The 24,425-nt window shown below is 32.8% G+C and overlaps 3 protein-coding genes across 7 annotated transcripts in view; 1 reads left to right on the plus strand and 2 right to left on the minus strand.

Moving 5' to 3' along the window:
* The window catches only part of LOC143899276 (uncharacterized), a 38,623-nt gene extending 26,405 nt beyond the window's left edge, over positions 1-12,218 (plus strand). For 3 of the 5 annotated variants that reach the window (XM_077409463.1, XM_077409461.1, XM_077409462.1), the window contains 21 exons: positions 2,301-2,472; positions 2,538-2,577; positions 2,659-2,794; positions 2,870-3,026; positions 3,355-3,483; positions 3,630-3,974; positions 4,058-4,223; positions 4,293-4,446; positions 4,543-4,669; positions 5,106-5,306; positions 5,408-5,577; positions 5,728-6,477; positions 7,079-7,241; positions 7,975-8,313; positions 8,520-8,817; positions 8,908-9,049; positions 9,129-9,328; positions 9,405-9,557; positions 9,658-9,781; positions 10,128-10,962; positions 11,076-12,218. In XM_077409463.1, coding sequence (XP_077265589.1) covers positions 2,301-2,472; positions 2,538-2,577; positions 2,659-2,794; positions 2,870-3,026; positions 3,355-3,483; positions 3,630-3,974; positions 4,058-4,223; positions 4,293-4,446; positions 4,543-4,669; positions 5,106-5,306; positions 5,408-5,577; positions 5,728-6,477; positions 7,079-7,241; positions 7,975-8,313; positions 8,520-8,817; positions 8,908-9,049; positions 9,129-9,328; positions 9,405-9,557; positions 9,658-9,781; positions 10,128-10,962; positions 11,076-11,305 — 5,031 coding nt within the window. In that variant the 3' untranslated portion in view covers positions 11,306-12,218. Of the gene's footprint in view, positions 1-2,300; positions 2,473-2,537; positions 2,578-2,658; positions 2,795-2,869; positions 3,027-3,354; positions 3,484-3,629; positions 3,975-4,057; positions 4,224-4,292; positions 4,447-4,542; positions 4,670-5,105; positions 5,307-5,407; positions 5,578-5,727; positions 6,478-7,078; positions 7,242-7,974; positions 8,314-8,519; positions 8,818-8,907; positions 9,057-9,128; positions 9,329-9,404; positions 9,558-9,657; positions 9,782-10,127; positions 10,963-11,075 lie in introns of those variants that run through there. The other 2 variants (XM_077409464.1, XM_077409465.1) reach the window with 2 other exon arrangements.
* Positions 10,974-15,478, minus strand: LOC143899278 (esterase FE4-like). Its single transcript, XM_077409466.1, has 8 exons — positions 15,207-15,478; positions 14,683-14,977; positions 14,338-14,523; positions 13,673-13,875; positions 13,348-13,504; positions 12,856-13,185; positions 12,615-12,759; positions 10,974-12,511 (listed from the first exon to the last, which is right to left on the minus strand). Exons 1-8 carry the CDS (start codon positions 15,342-15,344, stop codon positions 12,364-12,366), a joined length of 1,602 nt encoding a protein of 533 aa, XP_077265592.1. The 5' UTR covers positions 15,345-15,478; the 3' UTR covers positions 10,974-12,363.
* A 137-nt stretch (positions 15,479-15,615) lies between these two features.
* On the minus strand, positions 15,616-23,276 carry LOC143899279 (uncharacterized). The gene is made up of 21 exons (XM_077409467.1): positions 23,191-23,276; positions 22,959-23,110; positions 22,714-22,802; positions 22,299-22,375; positions 22,117-22,199; positions 21,825-22,041; positions 21,305-21,703; positions 21,010-21,223; positions 20,737-20,922; positions 20,509-20,657; positions 20,277-20,378; positions 19,969-20,086; positions 19,671-19,803; positions 19,260-19,491; positions 18,809-19,018; positions 18,597-18,708; positions 18,229-18,430; positions 17,827-17,960; positions 17,310-17,459; positions 16,567-16,788; positions 15,616-16,198 (listed from the first exon to the last, which is right to left on the minus strand). The coding sequence occupies exons 1-21, from the start codon at positions 23,268-23,270 to the stop codon at positions 16,031-16,033; spliced, it is 3,429 nt and encodes a 1,142-aa protein (XP_077265593.1). The 5' UTR covers positions 23,271-23,276; the 3' UTR covers positions 15,616-16,030.
* Between the last annotated feature and the right edge of the window lie 1,149 nt (positions 23,277-24,425).

Consider the following 24,425-nt stretch of genomic DNA (forward strand, 5'->3'; position numbering starts at 1 on the left):
TTTGTAACTTATTTTATTTGCAACTCTTTGCTTCTTTTCACATACAAGTTCGACGCGATGTAATAAGACGGCGTTGCAATTGAAAAAATAAAAAAAAGAGCTTGAAAGAAATTTCATTGTATTTTGGTTAATTAATCGCAATTAAAAATTATGGACGATTGCAAAACGAACATTTTGCAAATGGTAAAATGACGTGTATCTATGCTGACTTGAGCTGTGTTATGTGGATCAAGGTAACTACGAAAAAATGTTTACGTAGTAGAGTGTAACAGAGAACATATTGTAACCATAAGCGGGCAAGACATTATATACGCTGAAGGAAATGGCATTGACATTGGATAGTTTCGTACATGGTAACAATGCGTTACGTCATATTACATTTTTAATACGGACGAAGGAATGAAATTCATCATATATACGATCGCATTTGAGAGAGGGATTCGTACTGTCAATTGATGATGTACGATGTACGAATCCAAGACAGGAAACGGAAGTGATGCATTTTGACCAAAGAAACATGCGCATCTACGTCACTTCAAAATATCTGCATAATCGTAAAATGCGCACAGAACGGTATCCCCACTTATCGTCGAGACCAACTCGGCTTTCTTCGACGATGAATCGGTACTGTAACATACGAGCGGCAAAACAGTCGTCGTGTAACTTTAGCGGACGAACAGTCGCTTCAATTTCTGATTACTTATATGATGTGAAATCGTTATTCTGCGTCTTATGTGAAACGTGAATTACTATTTAAATTTAACTCACAAAACGCATATTTAAGTCTGTTTTGGTCAATTCACAATTTTTCACAATTTTAATTATTATTCTATTACTTATCAAGAAAATTAGATTCAATTCGGTGTGGAATACGATAATGTAAGTATGATATCGAATTATTAATTTACATAATATATTATTTGTCCAGAGCTGAGAGAAAAAAAATAAAAGCCTAAACCAAACTAAATACATCAGGATTACGAATAAAATTATATTAATATATAATTATAAATGCATGTTTTAGAATTTTATTGAAAAGTTAACGTTGCGAATTTTCTCTCATTTACAGAAACGCAATTACATATGTAGATATAATTACAAATACACTCAATTAAATAGCTTATATAGTTTTAAACATAGTTTTCGATCACATAAAGTTATAAAGTATAATTTAATTCAGAATTGAATTTAATTCTATTCTGTATTTTATTTTGTTGTATACCGCGATTAGGCATAAATAGCTTTTGTGGTGACGTATTGTGTATATATATATATATATATATATATATATATATATAAAGCCAAGAGTCCTTGCAAACTGTCTCTGTAAGAATTTATAGCATCTATCTTCTTAATCGAGAAGTATCCTCCGCATAAATTTTAACGTAGGTGAACCATATAATGTGACAGGTGCAAGATAGATACATCTCGGGAGTTTATTATGTCACAATTCGAATTCAAGGATTAAAGATTATATAGCTTTCTATGTCTAAGCGCTATTAAAGTACATATATAAAATTATTAAAAATTTATTTAAGAAACAGTAATATATAATATATTAAATATTACTCATGTAATTTATATATATATATATATATATATATATATATATATATATACGTTCAATCAGATCAGATTGCAGCGATCTGTTCAACTTTCGCTCCCTATATGGGCTAGAACCGTAACGAAGACATATATCTCTCTCTCTCTCTCTCTCTCTCTCTCTCTCTTCTTTTTTCTCACTGTCCTTTTCGTTTCCAACACCACACGCTGAGTTTTAACCCCGTCACAATCTTGCGTAAGAACTATCATCTAAAATGTGTACAACGCTGGGCACGATTTGAATACATTTGCCAGAAGACATTGAAGCGAATGCAATCACGCATTAGTAGTCACGATCGAGGACACGTTAAACCATATTATCGTCGAAATTAATACATCTTCGTTATTTGTTATGGTTTCATAAGTTAATAAATGCTGTCAAATTGAATGACGTCGCTATTGTGGAAATATATAAATCCCCGAATTGTTATTACCTTACCTAAAGTTACTTTGAATCACTTCCTCAACAATTTAACATTTTACATGTAGCCGAGTATGTATACGCAGTTAGCGATGAAATTCATATGAAGTAAGTGAGAACGTATACGGAACGAACGTTGATAAGAAATAATATAATAATACGATACAGCATTCTCGATTTAGTTGAATTTACATACTACTTGCAGTACTTACTTATACTTGCGCGGCGATCTTGAGTTTTTTGCATGTTCATACTTTTCACGAATTCTATTTTGCAGCCCGACTATTATAAGGACGCACCTCATTTCCGGTTAGTGTTGGGTACAGGGCCACAATATCGACTGGAAATACCTTACGCTAAACTCGATTTTACTGGAACATATTCCGTGATAGCTCGCAACTGCCATGGGGAAGCTAAAGCTGTAATTTCTTTGCAGATCTATGCGAAAGGTAAACTTCGAGACACGAACGAATTTGCTTTGCGTTGAACAAATCTCATTCAACGATTTTTTCAGGACAAGGCAAAGAGGAACAAACGCAGAAATCGCCTCACGGGTGAGTTATTACGAAAGCTTAGTGACGCGCGTACACGTTTCTATTTGCCTCGTTTTATTAATAAAATATTAAACTCTATAGAAAAGTATTGACACTGCCGATTATAAAGAGAGAATTGCGAGATCTTCGGTGTTGCGACGGCGACGCTGTCTCCTTGGAGTGTAAAGTTTATGCCACACCAGAAGCACCTTTGGTTCGTTGGGAACGTGGTGGCAAAGTAATAAGAAATTTAAGTACTTAGTAATATCGTACATAGCTGATAAACTATAACATTTAAAGTATTTTTCGTCAGATTATAGCCATGGTGGGCGATTTTGCTGCCGAATTCGACGGTGAAATGGCACGATTAAATATCCAACATGTCTATCCCGAGGATGAAGGAGAATACACGTGTGTGGCTTACAACGACCTTGGAAAAGCATATACATCAGCCTGTTTAGTTGTAGATGGTAATGTGGTATAACTCTCTCTTTCTCTCTCTTTCTTTCTTTTTTTCTCTCTCTCTCTCTCTCTCTCTCTCTCAAGATTTATATAAAGGTTCTAAGTAAAACGCGTTGCAAAATGTGATGAATATCTCTTTGAATCACATTCGTTTTTATTATGCTAATTGTCAATTACTTTCCAAAGTTGCGTAATGACATGACTGACGTGAACATGAGTTTATCATAATTTTCTATAGAACGTACATATATATTTATAGTGACATATATATTTATCGAAGAATAATTTGAAAATTTTCTAAAGTCATAATGATTTAAATTAATATGTGTGTCGTAGTCCCCGAGGGAAAAGAAAATATATTGAGCCAAAGATTGACGAGGCCAATGGGTCTACTGTCAGCAGGATCGACTCCAAGATCGACGCCACGATCGACGCCTATTAGAAGCTTGTCACCGGCGGTTTCTCGTAAGTCTAACAATAAGATAGAATATAGTAATAAGTCTAAAAAATAAAAAGTTTGATTTTGCAGAAGAAAGTGTAAATTTTCAAGAAGAAAATAATAGAAAAATTAAGCAACGATCGAGAATAATCAAATAAAAATGTATTTTCAGACGGTCGCGAATTCAGATCACCGCAAGTTTTGCCGCGAGGCGGAACATCAAAGAGGCTAAAGGTTTGCCCGCCGAAATTTTATGCAGTTCCGCACAATCGTCTGGTTCAGGAAGGCGAAACTGTGCGTTTCCAATGTGCCATAGTTGGTCATCCCGTGCCCTGGATAAGATGGGACAAGAATGGTGCCATTGTAACACCGAGCACAAGGATCTCCATCAAAGAACGGGATGACGTTAAGATACTTGAAATCACCGACGTAATGCAAGAAGACGCCGCTCTCTACAGAGTGACAGCAGAAAACGATTTTGGTCGAATTGAGGCCAGTGCTCGTCTTGAAGTAATAAGTACGTATATAATTCGCGATAGATATTTTCTTTTTATCTTACAAATACTCTTATTCTATATAAACGTATTTAATTGTAAAAAGATCGGTATGAATCGACGAGTCGAACTATCAGAACTAGAAGTGCCTCACCTAGAACATATCCTTCGTTTGACCGAAGTCTTCTTTCGACTACCAGTCGAATAAACAGCCGTTTACAATTGGAATGCCGCATAAAAAAAACGCCGAGCGTAACGTCAACGTGGTATAGGTAAAAATGCGGAGAGATTTTATTGTACGACAAGTCTGCAACAAAGTATCATTTATAAATTTTGTCTAGAAATGGACGACCGTTGGAACGATCCTCTAGAATAAAGAGATATTTCGATGGCACAACTGCCAGAATCGAAATATCAAAAGTGAAAGCCAGTGACGCGGGTGAATACACCTGCGTAGCGACTAATATTCTTGGATCAATGAGAAACAGTTGTCAGGTGAATAAGAACTACATGAAACACAAGTTGACAATTTTCTTCGAGATCTTTTCTATTACGTTATTTCTTTAATTTAAAATATATTATTATTCGCAGGTAACTGTATTAGATCCCCATGACACGTCTATCGCGGACAAGAATCCACCACAATTTCTGCAATTATTGCCGAAAGAGTCAATTTTCATGGAGAATCATTGTCACGAATTTCAAACTGGAGTCACAGGTAAAACTTATTAATTTATTTTTTTTTTAAGCCCCACACGATTCTTATGAAAAAAACGTTTTCGGTCAATTTGTATAAATATCCGTACTCATTGCCTGGACGATGGAATTGGAGGAGACGATGTGAGTACGGGTATTCATACATTGATATATATACATATGCGGGCAGGCACACAAGTGCAAATTCGTTTAGACGTATAACGAACTGTTTTTGTGAAAAAAATCTTTAAAATTCTATAATTCAGAAATTAATCAGAAAGTTGATGAAATTTTAAAACTTTTCATCGAGGACACAAGAACTACAACGTATCACAAATTCAAGCAAATTGACCGAAAACGTTTTTCTCATAAGAATTGTGCAGAATCCCTTTGTGTCTTTAGCTGATGAGCTAAGTAAATTTTTTAAAAGAAAATCTTTTTTCTCTCTATTGTTTCAGGTACACCTCCTTTCACCATTACTTGGTCCAAGGATGGTCGCGAATTATCTGACAATAATTGTTATAAATACGTTGTGTACGGAGATGGAGGTATTGCTCTCAGAATATCAAAAGTTCGTCCACAAGATGCCGGTGAATATACCTGCATTGTACGGAACGATTTTGGTACTGCGTCCTGCAGTAGTCTTTTTGCTGTGCAAGGTCTGATTTATTTTTTATTATTATTTTGATTTTAATATTGTCCAGATCGTTTTTTCATTTAGTAATATTTATGCTTTACATCTCTTAACGTTTTTAAATAGACTACAAAGACGCTTTCAAATTACCGCTTCAATTTACAAAAACTCCGTTATCAGTTATTGCCACAAAAGGCACTACCGTTTGTTTTTGTGCCAGAGCGCAGTGCGAGAAAACTATAGAAATTATTTGGACAATAAATGGAAAAAATGCCCGAGAAAATTCAAAATGTAAAGTAAGTAAAATGATAAATATATATATATATATATATATATATATATATATATATATGTATATTGTATACAGTATACATTTTATTATTAGTTGTAAATTGTATTTTAAGTACAATTATTGTTAATCATAATTATCATTTATATATTTGAAGATTGAAAAAGATGGTAATGTCAGCATCTTAAGAATACGTGACATATCATTACGAGATACAGGAGAGATTCGATGCGTAGCTTCCGTGAATGGAAGGGGTCCATCCATCAGTTGCATTGCCAAGCTGCAGTTACAAAATTCGTTATACGATTTCAATGACTTCGTGACGAAGTCTGAAGATATTCAATCTCATGCAGAGGCCAATACTAATTTTGGTGGCATGCGGGAAAAAGTGGGGAAACTATCGTCATTAAAATGTCGACATGACGAGAAGTCGCTAACGCGTACCAGATCATCTTCGTTTCCTCGATGTACTCTATCGACTACTAAGCATATTTCCCCTTTGCCATTAAGAAAGCGTACTTGTAATAATGCGTCAATTGATATGCAAAAATCACGATTTGCGGACGATTTATCGGTACAAAGTATTATAAAGAAAAATTTAGACAGTAACCTTTTCGAACTTTCGAAAGATCAAAGATTATCATCTTTATTAAGTGATGAAGAAAATATAATATATACTGATACTTTCGTAAAGTTATTATCGCCAAAGAAAACGGAACAATTCTGTCATCAGAATATTGACTCTGTACCGAACAAAGAACATGTGCTGGAATCGCGTTCAGAGAAGTTGATAAAAGCTACGATAATAAAAGAACCATCTGACATAAATGTACTTAGGGGAAGCAGGACAGTACTCAAAGTAACTTATCAAGGATATCCCGAACCAACGGTCAAGTGGCTTCGAGTGGTAAGTTTAATATTCTTTTGCTTATAATATAAATTTTATTAATTAGTGTCAAAAGAGAAATATTCGTTTCAATTTTCAATTCAATGAATACATTTTACAAATTTTAATTTCGCTTGTAAAAAAGACCACTATTCTCAATAGGCGTTCTATCCTGTTTTGTGATTAAGGTAGAATAAACTACGATATATTCAACACGATCACATTTAATCTAAACAGATTTAAGTACACATCACAGCATGAATAAACGCGCGACCATCTTTACACAGAAATTAATCATTCAGGATGATCGTTAATTATATATGCTTATCTTTAGCCTCGGGAATTATACCGAAATAATATTTCTTATTACTATACTATAAAACATATAAAATCCCCACCAGAAATATGGCAGACGTTTAAACTTTGAGAAAGCCAATCGAAATACGTAGGTCGGTCGTCATATCATTTGCTTCTCGTCTGCACACAGCCGCACATACGCAGCTGGCGTGGATCAACTTTGTTTGTGATTACATTGATTCTTAGATATTAACGGTGTCTCTGACATATTTTGGTATATATATATATATATACGTTTGGTAAAATATTTTTATTTTAATTTAAGAATCAAGAATTGCGATCAGGCGGGAAAATTGGGATAGTCAACAGGGATGGTGTATCTTACCTGACCCTAGACGATGTGACATACGATCACGCTGGAAAATACCAAGTCTCAGTGGAAAATTCATTAGGCAAAGATCGAAGATTCTTCAGCTTAGCTGTGGAAGGTAAAACTATTTATTTATATTGTTTGCTTTCGCGCGAAACTCTCTGTCATATACGCTGTTCTCGACCTTGACTTAATATTAAACTTAATTACACGGACGGAGAGAGTATATATCAAACGCAATTGATCGACGGTGTTCAATAAAGACATATTTTTACGATTAAGTATTCCACATGTTCACAAACGAGACATCACCCATTACGGATACGCATTGTTCCATATGCGTATAAGTGCGTGTTGCACGTTGCACGGTCCAGTTCCTTTGCTTGCATATACAAGGCAGACGGCAGTCTCACGTGACATACCGCGCAATAACTCCTCCTTTCCGCGCTTCCTCCACTGCGGCATCAGTGGCATCAGTTCCACCTCTTCTGTGCCTCTTGCCTTGAACTGCCCGCGCCGCGTATACCTAAGACCTAAGACTCAGAAGACGCGTGTATCATGAGAAGGAATATACGTGTCGCGAGTCGCGAGTCACGGCGCATCTTAACGACGCGACGTAACGTCGTCTTAATGAGGTGTGAATTCTTTTAAAACACGCGCGATCGTTCCGACTCTGTGCTTGACATTCTTGACAATCCGCAATATTATCTATAATATAAAATTTGAATTAACAGCACGAACTACAGATAAGATAGTACGTAACACGTGCCGTAAAACAGTTTATTAAAAGTGACTTTCGGCGCGATCTATTATTATACATGAATGGGAAGAAAATTTTGATTTCTATTCAGGTTCACCCGAAGCACTAGCGGATAAACCGAGTGTAAACTTCAGCGCTGGTCAAACAACGATCGTTTGGCGATCTCCACCTTATGACGGAGGCCGTACCGTAATCGGATATACTGTGGAAGCAAAACGCGCTGGTGAAACCACGTGGACGATAATTGCCAAGTCTTGTCATTCGCTGAGTCACACGGTAGCAACAACTGAAAGGAATTTCGTCACACCGGGTGAGACTTACTATTTCCGTATCCGGGCTGAAAATATCCACGGACTCAGTGATCCTAGCATGGAATCTGATCCTGTCAGAATCCCAAAACAAGAAGAAACAATGCTTCAGGAGGAAGAAGGTGATAATTTACTCTTAATAAGGGCCCTTGAAATTATTTCTTTATTATATAACTTTAATATCTTATATTTTATCCATCTGTCTCTCTCTCTCTCTCTCTCTCTCTCTCTCTCTCTCTCTCTTTCTCAAGTATTATTTTAAGAAATTAAAAATGTAAAATAAAAATTTAGTTATAATTATTATGAAATGACCGTCTTACTTTTTAAGACGAATTCGAGCCGAGCTTTGAAGCTCGTTTAGTAGTACCGGAAGAGGGCAAACTTTTTGCCGAAAGATACGACGTTTTCGAGGAATTAGGAAAGGGCCGATATGGCGTAGTGAAAAAAGTCATCGAACGACCGACAGGCATGAATTTTGCTGCCAAGTTCGTTAAAACGATCAAAGCGAAAGATCGCGAACAAGTCCGCGAAGAAATTAAAATTATGAACGCATTAAGGCATCCTAAACTTCTACTACTGGCTGCTGCTTACGAAAGTCCTCGTGAAACAGTGCTGATCACGGAATAGTAAGTACATTTAGTATCGTTCATTACATTAATTATATACAAGTATTAAATTTCAACGTAATATATTATAATATTTATGTTCTCTTTTAGTATTTCAGGTGGAGAGTTGTTCGAGAGAGTAGTGGCCGACGACTTTACTTTAACCGAAAAGGACAGTATTCTCTTTATGAGGCAAATTTGCCAAGGAGTCGAATATATGCATCAAAATAAAATCGTACATCTAGATTTGAAAGTAGGTGGTAGGTTTTTCGCAGATGATAATTGTTAGTTCGACAATCGCAAACTAAATAATGATTCGTTTTATCTTGTAGCCAGAAAATATTATGTGCCGTACGCGAACTTCTCATCAAATTAAACTGATAGATTTTGGATTGGCTCAGGCTTTAAAATCTGATCAACCGGTTAGAGTACTTTTTGGTACACCGGAATTTATTCCACCGGAAATTATAAGTTACGAACCTATCGGCACTGAGTCGGACATGTGGAGCATCGGTGTAATTTGTTATGTTCTGTAAGTGTGATTATTTTTTAATAATTATTTTTTCAAGCAATATATCCAATTGATTGTCATCAATTATGATGCGTAGATTGACCGGCTTATCGCCATTCATGGGAGACAATGATGCTGAAACTTTCGCCAACATCACACGAGCGGATTACGATTTAGAAGACGAAGCTTTCGATGCTATTTCAAATGATGCTAAAAACTTCATCAGTGGTTTACTTATTAAACGAAAAGAGTAGGTTTTTATAGAGGTCTTTCCTATCGTAGAGGTTCATTTATAAGTCGCTAATCACACATAAACTCGAATTTTCCTCTATGTATATTCCTTGGCATAGATTACGTATGTCGGCCATTCAGTGCTTGGAACATCCGTGGATGGTACAACATGCTACGGCTATGAGCAGAGTAGTTTTGCCGACAGAAAAACTAAAGAAATTCATCATACGAAGAAAGTGGCAGGTGTGTATTAATAGATTTTGTTCAAAATTGTGTTATTATTGTTTTGAATATGTTGTTAAATTTTGAGAAAGTGAGAAGAAAAATGTGTAACACAAATTTAAAGTAAATGAATATTACTTTTACTTTCGAACAAAAAAATATTTAGCGTGTTTCGTTAAAAATGAAAAATCAGTAAAAAATTCAACTGATATATAATGATATGTGTTGTTTATGTTGATTGCTAGATTTTCTTTATTAACCTCTAATAATTTATTATAAATTTTAAAGTTTAAACTTTGTTTTTCAAATAATCTTAGCATGTGTTTAAGTCTTCAGTGTGCATGCGTTGTGCTATTTATTTTAATAGAAAACAGGAAATGCCATTCGCGCTTTGGGAAGAATGGCAATTCTTTCGGCACATAATAGACGTAGTTCCACATCAACAGCAGAATCATCGCCTACGCTTGAAAAACGTTTCGATAGCATCGAAATGCAATATTCTGATGGAATTGAATCAATTTATGCTGCTGCTGATAAAAATACGGAGCATGATGAGACGAGCACGAAAAAGGACTCTGATGCTGAAGCGGAATCGCAGACAGATTTACATTCCACGTGTGTGACGAAAGTAAATGTGACAATAGAAAAAACATCGACGAAGGAAGAAAGTAGCTTGGATCTTTCAAAGCAAATAAATATTGAAAAAGAGATGCCTAGATTAGATACCGAATTAATACCAAAAGTAGAAGACATGCCACAAAACGTCACGGCGCATTTAGAAATTTTAATATCAAAAGGAAATAAAGAAAGCGACAAAGAAGTAATCGATAAATCTTCTGAAATAGAACAACATATGATTCTAAAATCGCAGACGTTGCACAAGGTGTTTCGAGGCGATTCGCGCGATTCTGGAATAGGTGATTGCAGCTCGAGTCTGGTGACTTCTTCATTACAAGTAGATGAACTGGGAATGGTGTCCACTATCGAAGAAGAAATAGATCATGAGACTCACAACCGAGAAAGCAAACGAACATTGAAAAGAGAAGAAAATCGGTCAAGTTCAACGGCAGGAATCTTAGCAAGTTTAGTGCAAGACAAGAAATCTTTTCCTAGGGACACGGAAATTACTGCGGACGATGGCAAGGTAGCTACAAAGAGTGACGTGACTAAAGCTTCGTGTGAAACTAATCTTGTGCGGAAAGGTGTGTGTAAATTAAATGTCTTAAATTATAAATTTATTTATAACATGCTGACATATATATATTTATCATGGACAAAATTAAGATAACATTATTAAAATATTACACGTTCGCAGTTATCAACGAGAATACGAACACAAGGATATTAAGCAGACATAATCGCGACAAATTTCTTCCAACCGGAAACGTAAGTCGTACGGCCAAGATATTCGAAAAAGAAAGTGAAAGATCAAATTCGAACAATTCGCAAGTCTCGATGGTACAGCGTGCATATCCTGCCGGCATAATTACAGGAAAACCGCACAACGAGAGAATACAGAAAGCTTTCGCATTCTGGAACAAATAAGATATCTTTTGAAATACACATTGAATAATATACAAATTGAAGTAAATATATATATCATCGTATCAATTTCAAGCGAAATAGAAACATATTGTTTGCGAGAAGTCACAAATATAAAGTAGAAAGATTGTACTTTAGATACGTATAGAGGCGCGCGTGATATGCAATACATTAAACACAACTGATTGTGAATAATTCTTGCACGTTTTTAACATTGAAAATTAAATTTAAATTGTTTTATCAATTATGTTAACAAAAATCTGATCTGATAGAAAATATATATAACTTATTGTTAGAATGAGCGATCATTCTCGTAAAGAATTTATGCAAGCAACAATTTATAGTTTTTATTAATCGTGTCGCAGTCAATGGAAAAATTATATTCTCAAAATTTTTGTACTTTTTAGTTTTTTATTTAAAGGCTAATTGTATAATTGCATCTACAAGTTGAAAGAAATACTTTTGTTCTATTGAAATATAAAATAAGTAGATATATATATATATATATATATATATATATATATATATATATATTGTCACTTTTTAGTTTCAAAAATAATTTTGAAGTATACGTTATATTACCGTGTAGATATATGTATAATTGGCACTTTTGTCAAATAACATTTTTTAACATATGTATATTGACGAAAACATCTTTAAGAGACGTATACTATATGTACATAATTGAATAAGCGACATTTCGTGAACAATTGATGATATTATATCCAGTATTATATTACCTGGCAAGATGCATAAATATACTTTGAATTTAAGATTGTTATTGCGAATATATCCCCGCAGTTGTATCGTGAAGATAAGACGAACAACATCTGTATTATTACTGTAAGCTATTTACATAGATAAATAAAGGATATATATATATATCTATATCGATATATCTATATATATATATATATACACACCAGTTGCATTAATAAGTACCCACACAGAAATATTTTCTACTTACACAAACACATAAATCATATAACAATATATCTCAAAAACTTATACGTAACTTTGCAAGTATTACACTAGTCGATATACTAGAGTTTGCAGGATTTTTATAATTCCAACTCTTGCAATATGCTATTATAATCAGTAATGGTTAAAAGTTGAAGAGTATCGCCGATGTTTAAATAATTAAAGATATCCGCTGTTGCCGGTAACCAATTAGTAGTTACGCACTGATCTAAGACAGGTGTAGGATTTCTGAAAACAAAAAATATTTTTATTTTATTACTTGTTCTAATAATCTTTGTGTTATGTATATATATATATATATATATATATATAAATAGCTTCTGATAATTACCCTGTCTTTGCAAAGTTGGTCCACATTCTCGTAAGAATTTCTAGTATTTTCCGATCCTTTGTATCTATGGCTGGCGGTTGAGGATTATTAATTTTATATTTAGGTATGTAAAAGAGGTACGACATATCATCAGTATGAGCAGCTCCTAAAAAATTACGTTAACATTATTGTATTATAAAGTAAAAATAAATAAAATAAATTTTTAATCGAGAGAGATTTAGAAATTCTGTAACTTGTATACCGATTGCAGTCAATTTATTATTATTTATAAGGTTTGTATCAGTCTTTTCATTTCCGACATAGGAAAATTTATAGAAATAAGTCGGCACATGCTTCTTTTTTCTTCGTTTATCTACAAAATCTTCAATGGGAATATTAAAATGCAAGTCACTCAGCCATCGTATAATAGAAGGGATACTCTCTTCAGTAAATGGTAATTTATTACAGAAATATTTTTGTTTAATTTTTTCTGTCATCTGCATTATCTTTTCCGGGTCTTGCGAATTTATAAAATTTCCTACGTATCGCGGTAAATCCGCATACATTGTCTTTAAAGTCTTCTCGCTGGTATCTATTAACAGATAAATCTATAAATGTAAAATGGGGCAAAACCATACTGGAAATTATCACATATAATAATATACTTTAACATATATATACATATAATATAATAATACACGATGAAATATTTATAGTATAAGTAAATTTATTAATTTTTGTTAATTCTTAATACCTTGAAGTAAAGAGATATATTCGTGAGAAGTGTAACCAATCATGATTGGTATATTATTGTCGTCATCAAGTAACTGAGAGATTGGATATGGAAGAAAAGGTTTTTTTGCTCTATCGTCGATCGTAGGTCCAAATGGGACATTAAGAGTACGCGCTTCCTACGAAGCATTCCACTTGAATATATAATTAGCAACAGTATTATCCGTAACATTTATTATTTAAGATGAATAAATCCTCATATATAATCATCATATATTAAGATAATTCAAATCTTAAATGTAAAAAAAAAAAAAAGAATATATGAATAAATGAAAAATATTTCTCACCTCTGGAGTGAGAACCTTATGTTGTGCCTTGATGATTTTAGCGGTGGGTATTGTTCGAAGAAACTCAATAACTTTTTCAGGATCCTTAGAATCATTGCCAAGTACCGACGCAAGTTTAAAAGAATTGGCTTCTGGTTGGTTTCTTATCATCGCCCAATCAGATGTAATTGTACCACTCTGAAGAATAGCTTTGTGAAAGAGACCTAGAATTATACATATGCAAGTAAAAATAATCTGAATAATAAATAATTAAGCTCTTATTAGTGGAATAAAATCCGCAAGAATCCGATGTATGTCACGCATACAACTATAATGTATGTACAGAAACATAAACATTAAGAGATGCGCAATAACGTGCAATGAATCAGCAAGTAATCGCGAGCTAGCAGGTAACAGTTTGGAAATTCTATAACGTTCTTTTTCCAAGTATGTAAAATATTGACTAAATTTTGTTAAAATAAACTTTTCTTTTTAATATTTATAAATTGTAAAATTAAAACCGCACAGCTCTTTCTAAATCCAACAGCGTGCGTGTATGTATGTATGTATGTATGTATGTATGTATGAGAGAGAGAGAGAGAGGGGGAAATAATATTAATATTTTATTTTTAAACGGATTATATTTCGATTTCATTGTTACTATATGTTAGGAATATATTATATACCTTTAGATAACGGTGATAACATTAATAAATTGGTGCAAGCGCTACCTGCGCTGTTGCCAAAAACAGTGATGTTATTAGGATCTCCGCCAAAAGCCTTAATATTTTCTTTGATCCATTTCAGTGCGGCAACTTGATCCTTCAAACCTTGGTTTCCGCTTGCTACTTCATGATCAAGATTTAAGAAACCTTGAAAAATAAAACATTTAAGTTTGTGTTACGAATAAACAAACAAGTAACAATAGAAGTGTGTACTCTGTTCTATATCTTTCGCGCATATCTATGTGATAAGAATTTTTCAAACTTCTTCAAGAGATACGTTTTAATTGTTGAAAGCATTTGTCTTACCTAAAGCACCAAGTCTATAATTTACGGATACTAGAATAACATCTTTTGTCATAAGATAATCAAATCGTTTGTGAGTATCGTTGCCGGAACCAAAAAGATAGCTTCCACCATGAATCCAAACCATAACTGGATTTCCTGTCGTTCGATAGACATTGTACGGTACGCAAATATTAAGATAAAGGCAGTCTTCGCTGCCGACAACCACTTGAGTTTTCGAATGTTTTAACTGTGCACAAATATCGCTATTTTTGGAAGCATCTCGAATACCGTCCCAGGGAGTAGGAGGTTCGGGATCCTGATTTTGGACAACAGTGAAATATATGTTTTTTAATAATGAGTGAAATGACATTTTACATCGCAATAATCACGAGATAATTACAATACAGTGATTTGTTATTCTTTTCTTGATATACGAACGGAATAATAGTAATGCGTTAAAATCATTGTGAAATATTTTTATATAAACAGAGACAATAAATAAAGATAAATTCACAAATTTTATTTGGGCTCGATAAATAAGTTACCTTGAATCTCAACTCGCCCACGGGTGGAGCAGCAAAAGGTATGCCTTTGAAAGAGAAATAATGATGAGAACCGAGGAGATTTTCTTCTAAGATTCCTTGCAGTTTTCCTTGGTTCACAGTCACAATCGGTCTATCCATGATGACAAGAACACTGTTCACTTCATACTTGAACTGTTATGCATACTTGACTGTTGGATTCGTCGTTTCTAGAGATACTGCTATCCTTGAACCGACTATATATGCAACTTTGATAATGACAATGATAACACAAATAATGATAAATTATCATTAACAGCGATAAATTATAAATGTTTATGTCACATTTGTGTGTGTGTGTGTGTGTGTGTGTGTGTGTGTGTGTGTGTGTGTGTGTGTGTGTGTGTGTGTGTGTGTGTGTGTGTGTGTGTGTGTGTGTGTGTGCGTGCGTGTGTGTGTGTGTGATTATATCCGCATCACGATCTTTATTTCTACACCACGCCGGTGATCGAGCTTACAACGATCGCCTACGAGAGAGAAAGAGAGAGAGAGAGAGAGAGAGAGAGAGAGAAAAAGAGAGAGAGAGAGGGAGGGGAAGGGAGAAAGGGAGAGAGAGCTAGCGCGCGCCTATATGAAATATATGATTGCCGCATTTTCATGTTTTACATGTATTAATGCTCTTATTTACGCGACAAGTGTATTCTATAACAGTACCTTACTTTCCAACGAATTATATGTATAAAACTAGACAATGTATTCTTTTACACATAAAGAAAGAAAGTTATTTCTGTATATATATTTATTACTAAACATTTTTGTTACATCACAAAACTAATTTACATTTTTCTTTAGATATAATGTAACGTGTTTTCATACTTCATATGATTCGCAATATTGTTGGATTTGACTGGATTTAATGATTTCTGAAGTGACCATCCGCATTGACTCGTCGACATAGATAACAGCTCAGCCACTTTTTGAGCATTCTGTTTTCCTTCTAAGGACGATTTCTTAATCTATGATATGAAATAATCACCTATTATTATGGTAATTATATCACATGTATACTTTAAACTTTTATTTTTATGATAGCAATATTTCATAATAAAATTTAAGAAAAAAAATATGAAGAGCTAGACAATTATCTCTAAAAAATTAATGTAAATTATTTGTACATTCTTTTTAGAATTATATATCATTTGTTCAAACTTTAATCGTATAGTTTAATGAAATGTTATCGCTTTCGTTATCTTAAATCTAGAACATTTATTTTTATTCTTATTTTATGTATAAAATAAATATCTAAAAATAAATAACTAAAGAAACTCTTTGTTTTTCTATTTTCAATGCATATGCAAACCATGATTGTTTAATATTCACTAACTTCATCAAATTTTCTTCTGACTTTATATCCTCTGTACGTAGCTTGTATCATAGTGGCTGCTTCTTCTTCAGATTTGGCTGAATCAGAATGATCTTTCGTACATCTTGATTTGTTTATAACTTTTTGTTGTTCTTTTATGGGAAATATAACATTTTGTTCCCAGTATTTGCGGTTAGAAACATTCCTTTCTTGTCGGCCTTCATACGTCGATTTATCAGTAACCTATATATAGTCACATAATTATACATATAGGTATACATGCAATACATGATTTGGATAGATATATGTACAATAATAGAGTCTTTTTGCTCATTTGGTTGTACATTTACTCATACATTTACAACACTTGATGATATATAATATCTTCTTTTGTACTTTTCTATATATTTCTCTGCATATTATATACATCAAAAAGATATGTAATATGCATTTAAATTCATCTCCATGACTCCATTTTTGTTACACGCGACAATAAAGTACAACATGTAAAATATTGGATATAATGAAAGAATTAGAAATAAAACCTAAACCTTTGAATTAATCCTCAAATACTAGATATATCGCATTCAATGCACTTTCGATATACATTTAGTATATCATTGCCTTTTAAAATTTTAAAATAAAAAATAATATATATATGTTCAAATTTTTCTTTTTTTAATTTCTTACATTTTTCTCTTTCATTATTTCTTAATTTATAAGTATTTCTTATATTTTTGTAAGGTCCAAAAAAACATTTATACCATCGGCACCTCACGCTGATGATGTTCGTACATACATTTCGCATTCTTCAAAAAGTCCAAAGATTTTCGTGGTAAATCACCTGACTCGCAATATTTTGTATCATGAACAATATATTTATTGTTTCGATTTCCCTCGAACTGTGCTTTGTTCTACGAATAAAAACATAACATTACTCTAATGTGAATAAAAATATTTAATTATAAATTACTATAATTATTAATGAATCCTTAGTTTTATATAAAAATATCTGTTAAAAATAATCTTATTATATATATAAATTAATTTGCAAAATTATATATATATATATATATATATATATATATATATATATATACAATCGGTACTCGTAATTATCAAAATCAATTTATATGTAAAACAATACACACACACAGCGTAATATACATATATAATAAAAGGAATAATGTAAAAATAAAGTTAACAAATGTCTTTATTTATGATAAAATTCTCTTTGTCTTTATAACTTAAAATTAAACTGTCGTATTAAAGCTTACTCACCGCTCTTATATTATTATTTCTACCCATATTACTAAGACAATCAGTTAACATTTCAGGTGACATGACCATGCTCGATGAAGTTGCGTTTTTTGATACATATTTTTTTGGTTCTCTAGTTTGCATTGTGTATTGCTCTAAAAATAAGCATAAACATAGAATAAATATATATTAATAAAAATATCAAATAGTATCAAATAGTATTATAATCTAAATTGCTAAATTGTCAAATTTTTCAAAGATAGAAAGAATTTTTCCCGAGAATGTATAAAAACATAACAAATTCTGCGACACTGCAAAATTTATTTATCGTTATCAATTACAAATTGTATAGTATTAAATTATTAGACACTTACTTAATATATGACATTTATAGTGTTAATATTTTTGCATTAATTTATATACCTAAAAGATGTGAATCTGTGCAACAGTGATTTTTATTGCAATTTGCATGTGTTCTCTCTATTAGAGATAATAGTGAACTATCTTTAGGAGGAGAATTAGGAGGTGTGGGTTTTGTTTGAATCTTTTTTGCTTTTATCTCCGAGATGTTTGTTTTTTGATACTCTTCGAGATATAACAGAAATTCACGATACGTAACATAGTTCTGAAACAAGAAATATGTATATTATGCAAGTAATAGATTGCGAATTGTACAAATTTTACATTTTTTGCTATTTTAAATAAAGTTTGTAACAATTGTTGTGTGAAAAATAACGTATCACATATTAAATAAAAGATGTAGATGCTTGAATTAACGTAGCTTGAATTACTTTGTCTTCTCCTGCCCAGTTGCGATTAGTCGGCTCGCTAAGTCCGAGCAAATCTATCCAGTGGTAGTAATCTTCAGTTTGATTACCGTACCAATATTTTATAATAACAAACCTATAAATTTTTATATTAATTATGGCTTGGTTGTATTCTACGTTCATAATTCATACTTGGATTAATTTAGAGCTTTTCAAATTGTAAATAAAATTCATACGCGAGACCATCATCCACCATTTTTTGTACTTCAGGGTAAGACATCAATTCCATAAATTCTGGATTTTCAGGATTTCTTTTGACATCTACTAATTGCCACGGAGCTATAAGTCCAAATCTAACACATTTCAGCACTTCTAACATGTATTGCTTTCTTTCATTCCAATCGTGCATTAACCATCTTACGGCAGACATTAGAACTTCCATTTCACTGTGTGAGACAAAAAAAGATGTATATGCTTAATATTATATTATTTATTATCATAATTTATATTACTTATTATTACATTATTTATTAAGCAAGGTTTAAACAAACAATTTCTCATTAATAAATAAAATTTCAAGTATAGATATCGACATTTTAAATATAACTCGACTGTATAATTATCTATAAAATTTTCTTATGCATAAAATGTATTCAAAGTTCAACGAAAAAAATATGATTATAATACCTATTGACGCAAATATAATTAGATTTCAACAGTAAGCACAATTCGTCTGTTGACAATTCCAAAAAATCCTTTGTGCTAACGAGCATCAAGAAAAATTTCATTATTCTCGGCACCATCAGTTCCATTACCGCAGTATTTCCGATCTTCTTTGCTTCCAAGTATAATAGAAAAGCAGTATCTTCGGAAAAGAGCTCGTCATTGTCAATGAATGCCCAGCATTGCTCTTCTAATTCTTTACGTGATATGCAATGTATATGTTTTTAATAAGGAATCCGTGAAAAATTTTATTACATTTTTTTATATATTTCATTTGAATGTTTATCTTATGTCAAATCGTTTATTTCTATGTAAAAAGCAAAAATTTATTCTATTTAAAAATAAAAATTTGAGATATCAGATAAATTATAGCACCTTTGATACCCAGATATTGTGCAGCCATAAAAATTTCTAATATATTATCTCTTCGTAACAGCTGGTAACTTTCATTAATTGGACTTATCATCCAGTCATAAATAATAGAGAAAGCCTTGGAAGTCACGCTGCTCTACATTTTGTGCATGTAATAAATCGCATTTTTAGAATTTCTTTTACACAAAAATTTTCAAAGTTTAAGATAGCCAAAGTTTTTTTCAAATTTCAAAAATATTTTCTAAAATTATTTATTTTACCTAAAATCTAATCAAGTATTACAACTTAGATAAAATCTTACGCCGGACAAGTCGATATCCTTGCGATTTTTTTCGTCGAAAAATATACTGTAACTTTGCAGAACAAGGAGGTGGCAATGAAACTCATCATGATCAATTCGAACGACACAGTCAGCATTCCTTGGTAGAATAAATAAAGAAATGCTTACCTCTTAATATAATTTAATTTATAATAAACTGTTGCTCACATAAAGCATAGCATAATATTATACAACTTAAATTATTCCTTACTAAATAACATGAAAGTTATTTAGTTAAAAGACACTTGCAAAGTGATATATATTATTTAAGATTCTCTCTCTTTTCTTACTTATAATTTATGATACGTCTAGCTAATTCCTGATACAAGTCAGTCTTTTCAGGAAGAATTATATTATTCCAATTGATCGGTTGCTCATTTGTAAATCCCAACCTGTTTAAAACAGAAAATAACCAAGACTAGAATAAGGAGATGAATATCAATTAAAATTGTGACATATATAAACGTGTCCTTAAATTTTACATTTGTAAATTTTGTAAAATTTAAATTAAAAAAAACTAACGAGGCGAGTGGTACTTCGTTCATTGGAGGAAGTTGATGGGATGTCGATTGTACCGAATGATTTTGTTCCATTTCTGATGAATAAAACTTTGTACTTGGTTGCGTTCGTGATCTATAGCTTCCTTCGATATATGGTAACTTTTTCTGTGCCTGTGTGTGTGTTGCACAGACCAAATAACATTTAGACGATATCAAAACTAGAAAACTATAAAAAGACCTTGAGTTTCACCTGCAGCTGATCGATCGTCGACGGCGTAATGCCAGGCGGGAGATCGATATATCTTGTTCGATTCGAAGAGTCAGAAACGGATGTGCCAATGTTAACACCTGGTCGATTAAGCTCGGCCTTGACGTTGACCTTTGTATGTCGCGGATCAGCAACTAAAACGCTGAACTTGTTCGACTCGAATACAACCTAAAACGACTATGCTACGTCTGCTTCGAGACCGATATTTCTGAAAAGATTTCATTATAGCATCTGCTGAAACGAGATCTTTCTTACCTGATTCGGAATGATCTTGAGATTACCACTAGGCGTAGCTTGGAAGGGAAACACACGACTCGTCTCGCCAATCCCATTCACGACAAATGCTGATTTCTTTGGGATAACGCTCGTTTCTTTGGGATGAATTTGTATCTGCTGCTGTATCGGCAAACCCAGATTCAAGCAAGGTGACGATTGCTTTTGCCTTTTTGTGTATTCCGTCTCCACTTTCCTGCAAAGTTATATTACACATCGCTTCTATGTATTACCTTCGATTCTGTTATATACCCAATCTATTCCCCAAATTATTTACTCTGGACGATGGTCCATAGGTTTTGAAGCGGCGGCTTCAACGAGTGAGCATCGTTTTTCCCAAGTTTTTTCTTCTTTGATACATTTATGCGATCTTTGATTCGTTGCGCGTTCGTTGATATGACAAGTAATTGTTCTCGATTGCGGCCTGACAGAATCTTTGGAAAGCTCGTTTGTGAACTCTAGATTCTTATACTTGGAATTTATTCCTATTTGCTTTTCAAGTGGAGTCCACTGATGTTGCAACGGCGATACAAATCGCTCTACTCGATTCGCGTGATAAATGTTTACGTTCAGAGAAGGCTGTTGTCTTGATGTATGGCGATATCTTTTGCAAGTTTTTCGTCGACGTAGTGGATATCTCGGAGACAGAGTTTCCGGAGTTTCTATGATTTTTGCCCTTTTTAAACATATTTTCCGTGTAAAGATAACTTAAACCGGTCAAATATATTGCCTTTCTTTACGGAATAATCTCTTAAAATTTTTTTCACCGCATCGATATCGCTTACTCATTCACTTACTTATCAGGTGATGCAGGACTTGTAACTTCCGATCGCGATATTTGCGATGTTTGTACTGTCTGATCGGATTTCGAAAGTTTCGAAAGCACAAGAGCCTTCGAAGAGGACGATGCAGGAGGTATATTGAATCTACCGTGATAAAGTACGACAACGCTGCTTTTACTGTTGCCTGTGCGTGGTTGATAGGACGTTGCCGATCGAATTGCTTTTGGATCGACTAAAAAATTAATATAATAATATTAACATAATCGAAATTAATTTCTAAAAATTCTAGCTTTAGCAATTAACTCACGTTTCTTGCTGTTTTGTCGAATAGCCCTTACGATCCGTGGTGTACTGCTTTGTTTCCTGTTATCAGCGCAATGCATTAGGCGCTTCAACCAAGATAATAAAAACAACTTGCGCCCCTCAAAACTTTAAAGCGGCTAGGAGTAAGAGAGAGAATGTATGTTTGGTAATTTTTTAAATAGTTACCAAATTTTCTCATTGAGTTTACGTTCAAACTTTTCACCATTGCTCGAATGCTTTTCTTCGAAAGTTACCCCTTGTGGCTAAGAAACAGTTCATCAAAACACATATAGTATACAATAGTATATCTTTAAATTCATTTTTGCATATTAATTAGTATCCTAGAAAAAATTTACGTTGATTCTTTATAAGAATTTCTTTATAAGATGAGAAACGTTAAACTTTTATTAATTTAAATCGTTAATCGTTAAAATATATATTTTATTCCAGATGATTAAAATTAGACATTATTAAGCAATGACTGCAATGCGAATGACACACAATGTGCCAAATGTTAACATACTTTTGATACAAAAGGATTCAATTCAAAGTATTCTAAATATATACAATTACTTAATATTATATATACCTCATATCTTACTTCATACTTTTTCTGACAGATATTTGAAGCAGAAGATTCAATATTTGAGATATGTCGCGACGCGGCAACCTGGTCGACTTCTCTGGTAACTAAAATGTGTCTCCACAAAATAATATGTGCGTATCAAATATATAATGACAAACAAAAATTTTACATAAAACGCTTTTGTCAAGCAATATATGAACTCTCTTATCAAATATTTGAAACTCGTATATTTGAACTTTATTAACACTTACATCACTTACATAATTTTGCTTCGACGACTTGTCTATTAACAACTGGATCTCGACAGAAATGTAATGATTTTGACGGCAATTTGAGAAAGTCTAGTTGATCGTTCTTCTCGTTTCTAGATGCTCGACAAGTAAGTCGCAATTTTCGACAAGATTGTGTCACTCTTGGAAGATACAAGAGATCAGTGATTACACAGCTTTTTTAAGATATATAAATAGATTAAGATTAGAGCAAACATATTACTTTGGTTTCGGTAGATCGAGATCCGATGAAAAATACGAATCGTCTTCGGCGGTTGTACAAGTATCAAACTGCCTCTGCATATTCGATTAAATATATTAAATTATATATGTATAGATATAAGATATGCAATATTTTCGCGTAGACAAGATTCAAAATCACTCATGATTAATATATATGTATTATTAATTGTTTGCACTATACTCACATCATAACGTGCGAAGCTTCTTCGCATGATATGTGTCACGGTCAAAGTATAACTCGCGGAATTCACATAATATAAAGACGAAACACTTCTTTTTCGTCCCCCTGTCACGTAAAATATAAAATAATAAAAATATATATGCTATATAAATGAATGCTGGTGACATTTAAAATGAACGAGACATTTGCAAAAGTGCGCGTGTCTAGAAAGGCCTTAGATACGTAACAGCTAACAGATGAACGAGATGACAAGAGAACATCCCATTCCGCTTCGAAAATTACTAAATTTTTAAACTGCACAATTCGAATGTAATAATAAGTATACATAATACGTATACGCATAATAAAATTTTTATGCTTTTATATTATAAGAGAATGTTATATACCATTTAATATCTTTCGTAAGAATAAAAATATTCTTAATAATTTTTTTTCAATTTCTTAATTATTATTAATATTTATACCATATATCTAATACAAACTTTCCACATGTGTACGCGCAACACAAAACATCTTAAATTTTAGTTTTGTTAAGTTTACTTTTTAAATAAATTAAGACATTTGAAAAAGATGAAGAAAACAGTTTCGAGAACACGAAAAAAACATGGAATTGTTGTTATTAGTATTACTCAAGTAACAGAAAAAATTGTTGCAAAGAAACACTTTTTTAAGAATAAGTATCTTGTAACTATAGATAAAAAAAAAAGAGAAAGATATAATATAAAACCTTATAGGCTCAAGAGGCACAGCCTTTTATTAAGCTTATGTTCGACATTAACTACGGCCATTAACTACGGCTATAAGCGAGCAATTAAAATAATTTTGTGACGGTGCCGACAGAACGCTTACAGAGAGAATTATTAAAGGCAATGGTGCAAATGGATGAAACGTTGAAAGTTCCCTGCAGTTCTCTCTGAACATATTGTTCTTCTACAGTTCTATTGATATACTTCGATGGATGGAATTACAGGATCAATAAAGTCCTTCTGTCGTGTGTCGGACAATGGCCGTATCAAACGAATATATTATCAAAC

The sequence above is a fragment of the Temnothorax americanus genome, unplaced genomic scaffold (assembly GCF_048541705.1).
Source record: "Temnothorax americanus isolate GAGA-0224 unplaced genomic scaffold, ASM4854170v1 Scaffold26, whole genome shotgun sequence".
In the NCBI taxonomy this organism is placed as follows: domain Eukaryota; kingdom Metazoa; phylum Arthropoda; class Insecta; order Hymenoptera; family Formicidae; genus Temnothorax; species Temnothorax americanus.

Bases quoted from the DNA above. Each gene is read 5' to 3' on its own strand.
- LOC143899279 (XM_077409467.1), bottom strand. From the start codon at position 23,270: ATGCAGAGGCAGTTTGATACTTGTACAACCGCCGAAGACGATTCGTAT. The intron at 20,658-20,736 runs GTGAAACTCAAG...ACACACACACAG, and splicing joins CGACGATCGATCAGCTGCAG to GCACAGAAAAAGTTACCATA. The intron at 19,804-19,968 runs GTAAGATTTTAT...CACAAAATGTAG, and splicing joins AGGATATCGACTTGTCCGGC to AGCAGCGTGACTTCCAAGGC.
- LOC143899278 (XM_077409466.1), bottom strand. From the start codon at position 15,344: ATGGATAGACCGATTGTGACTGTGAACCAAGGAAAACTGCAAGGAATC. The intron at 14,524-14,682 runs GTAAGACAAATG...TTATTTTTCAAG, and splicing joins TTATAGACTTGGTGCTTTAG to GTTTCTTAAATCTTGATCAT. The intron at 13,186-13,347 runs GTATTAAGAATT...ATCTGTTAATAG, and splicing joins ATATATCTCTTTACTTCAAG to ATACCAGCGAGAAGACTTTA.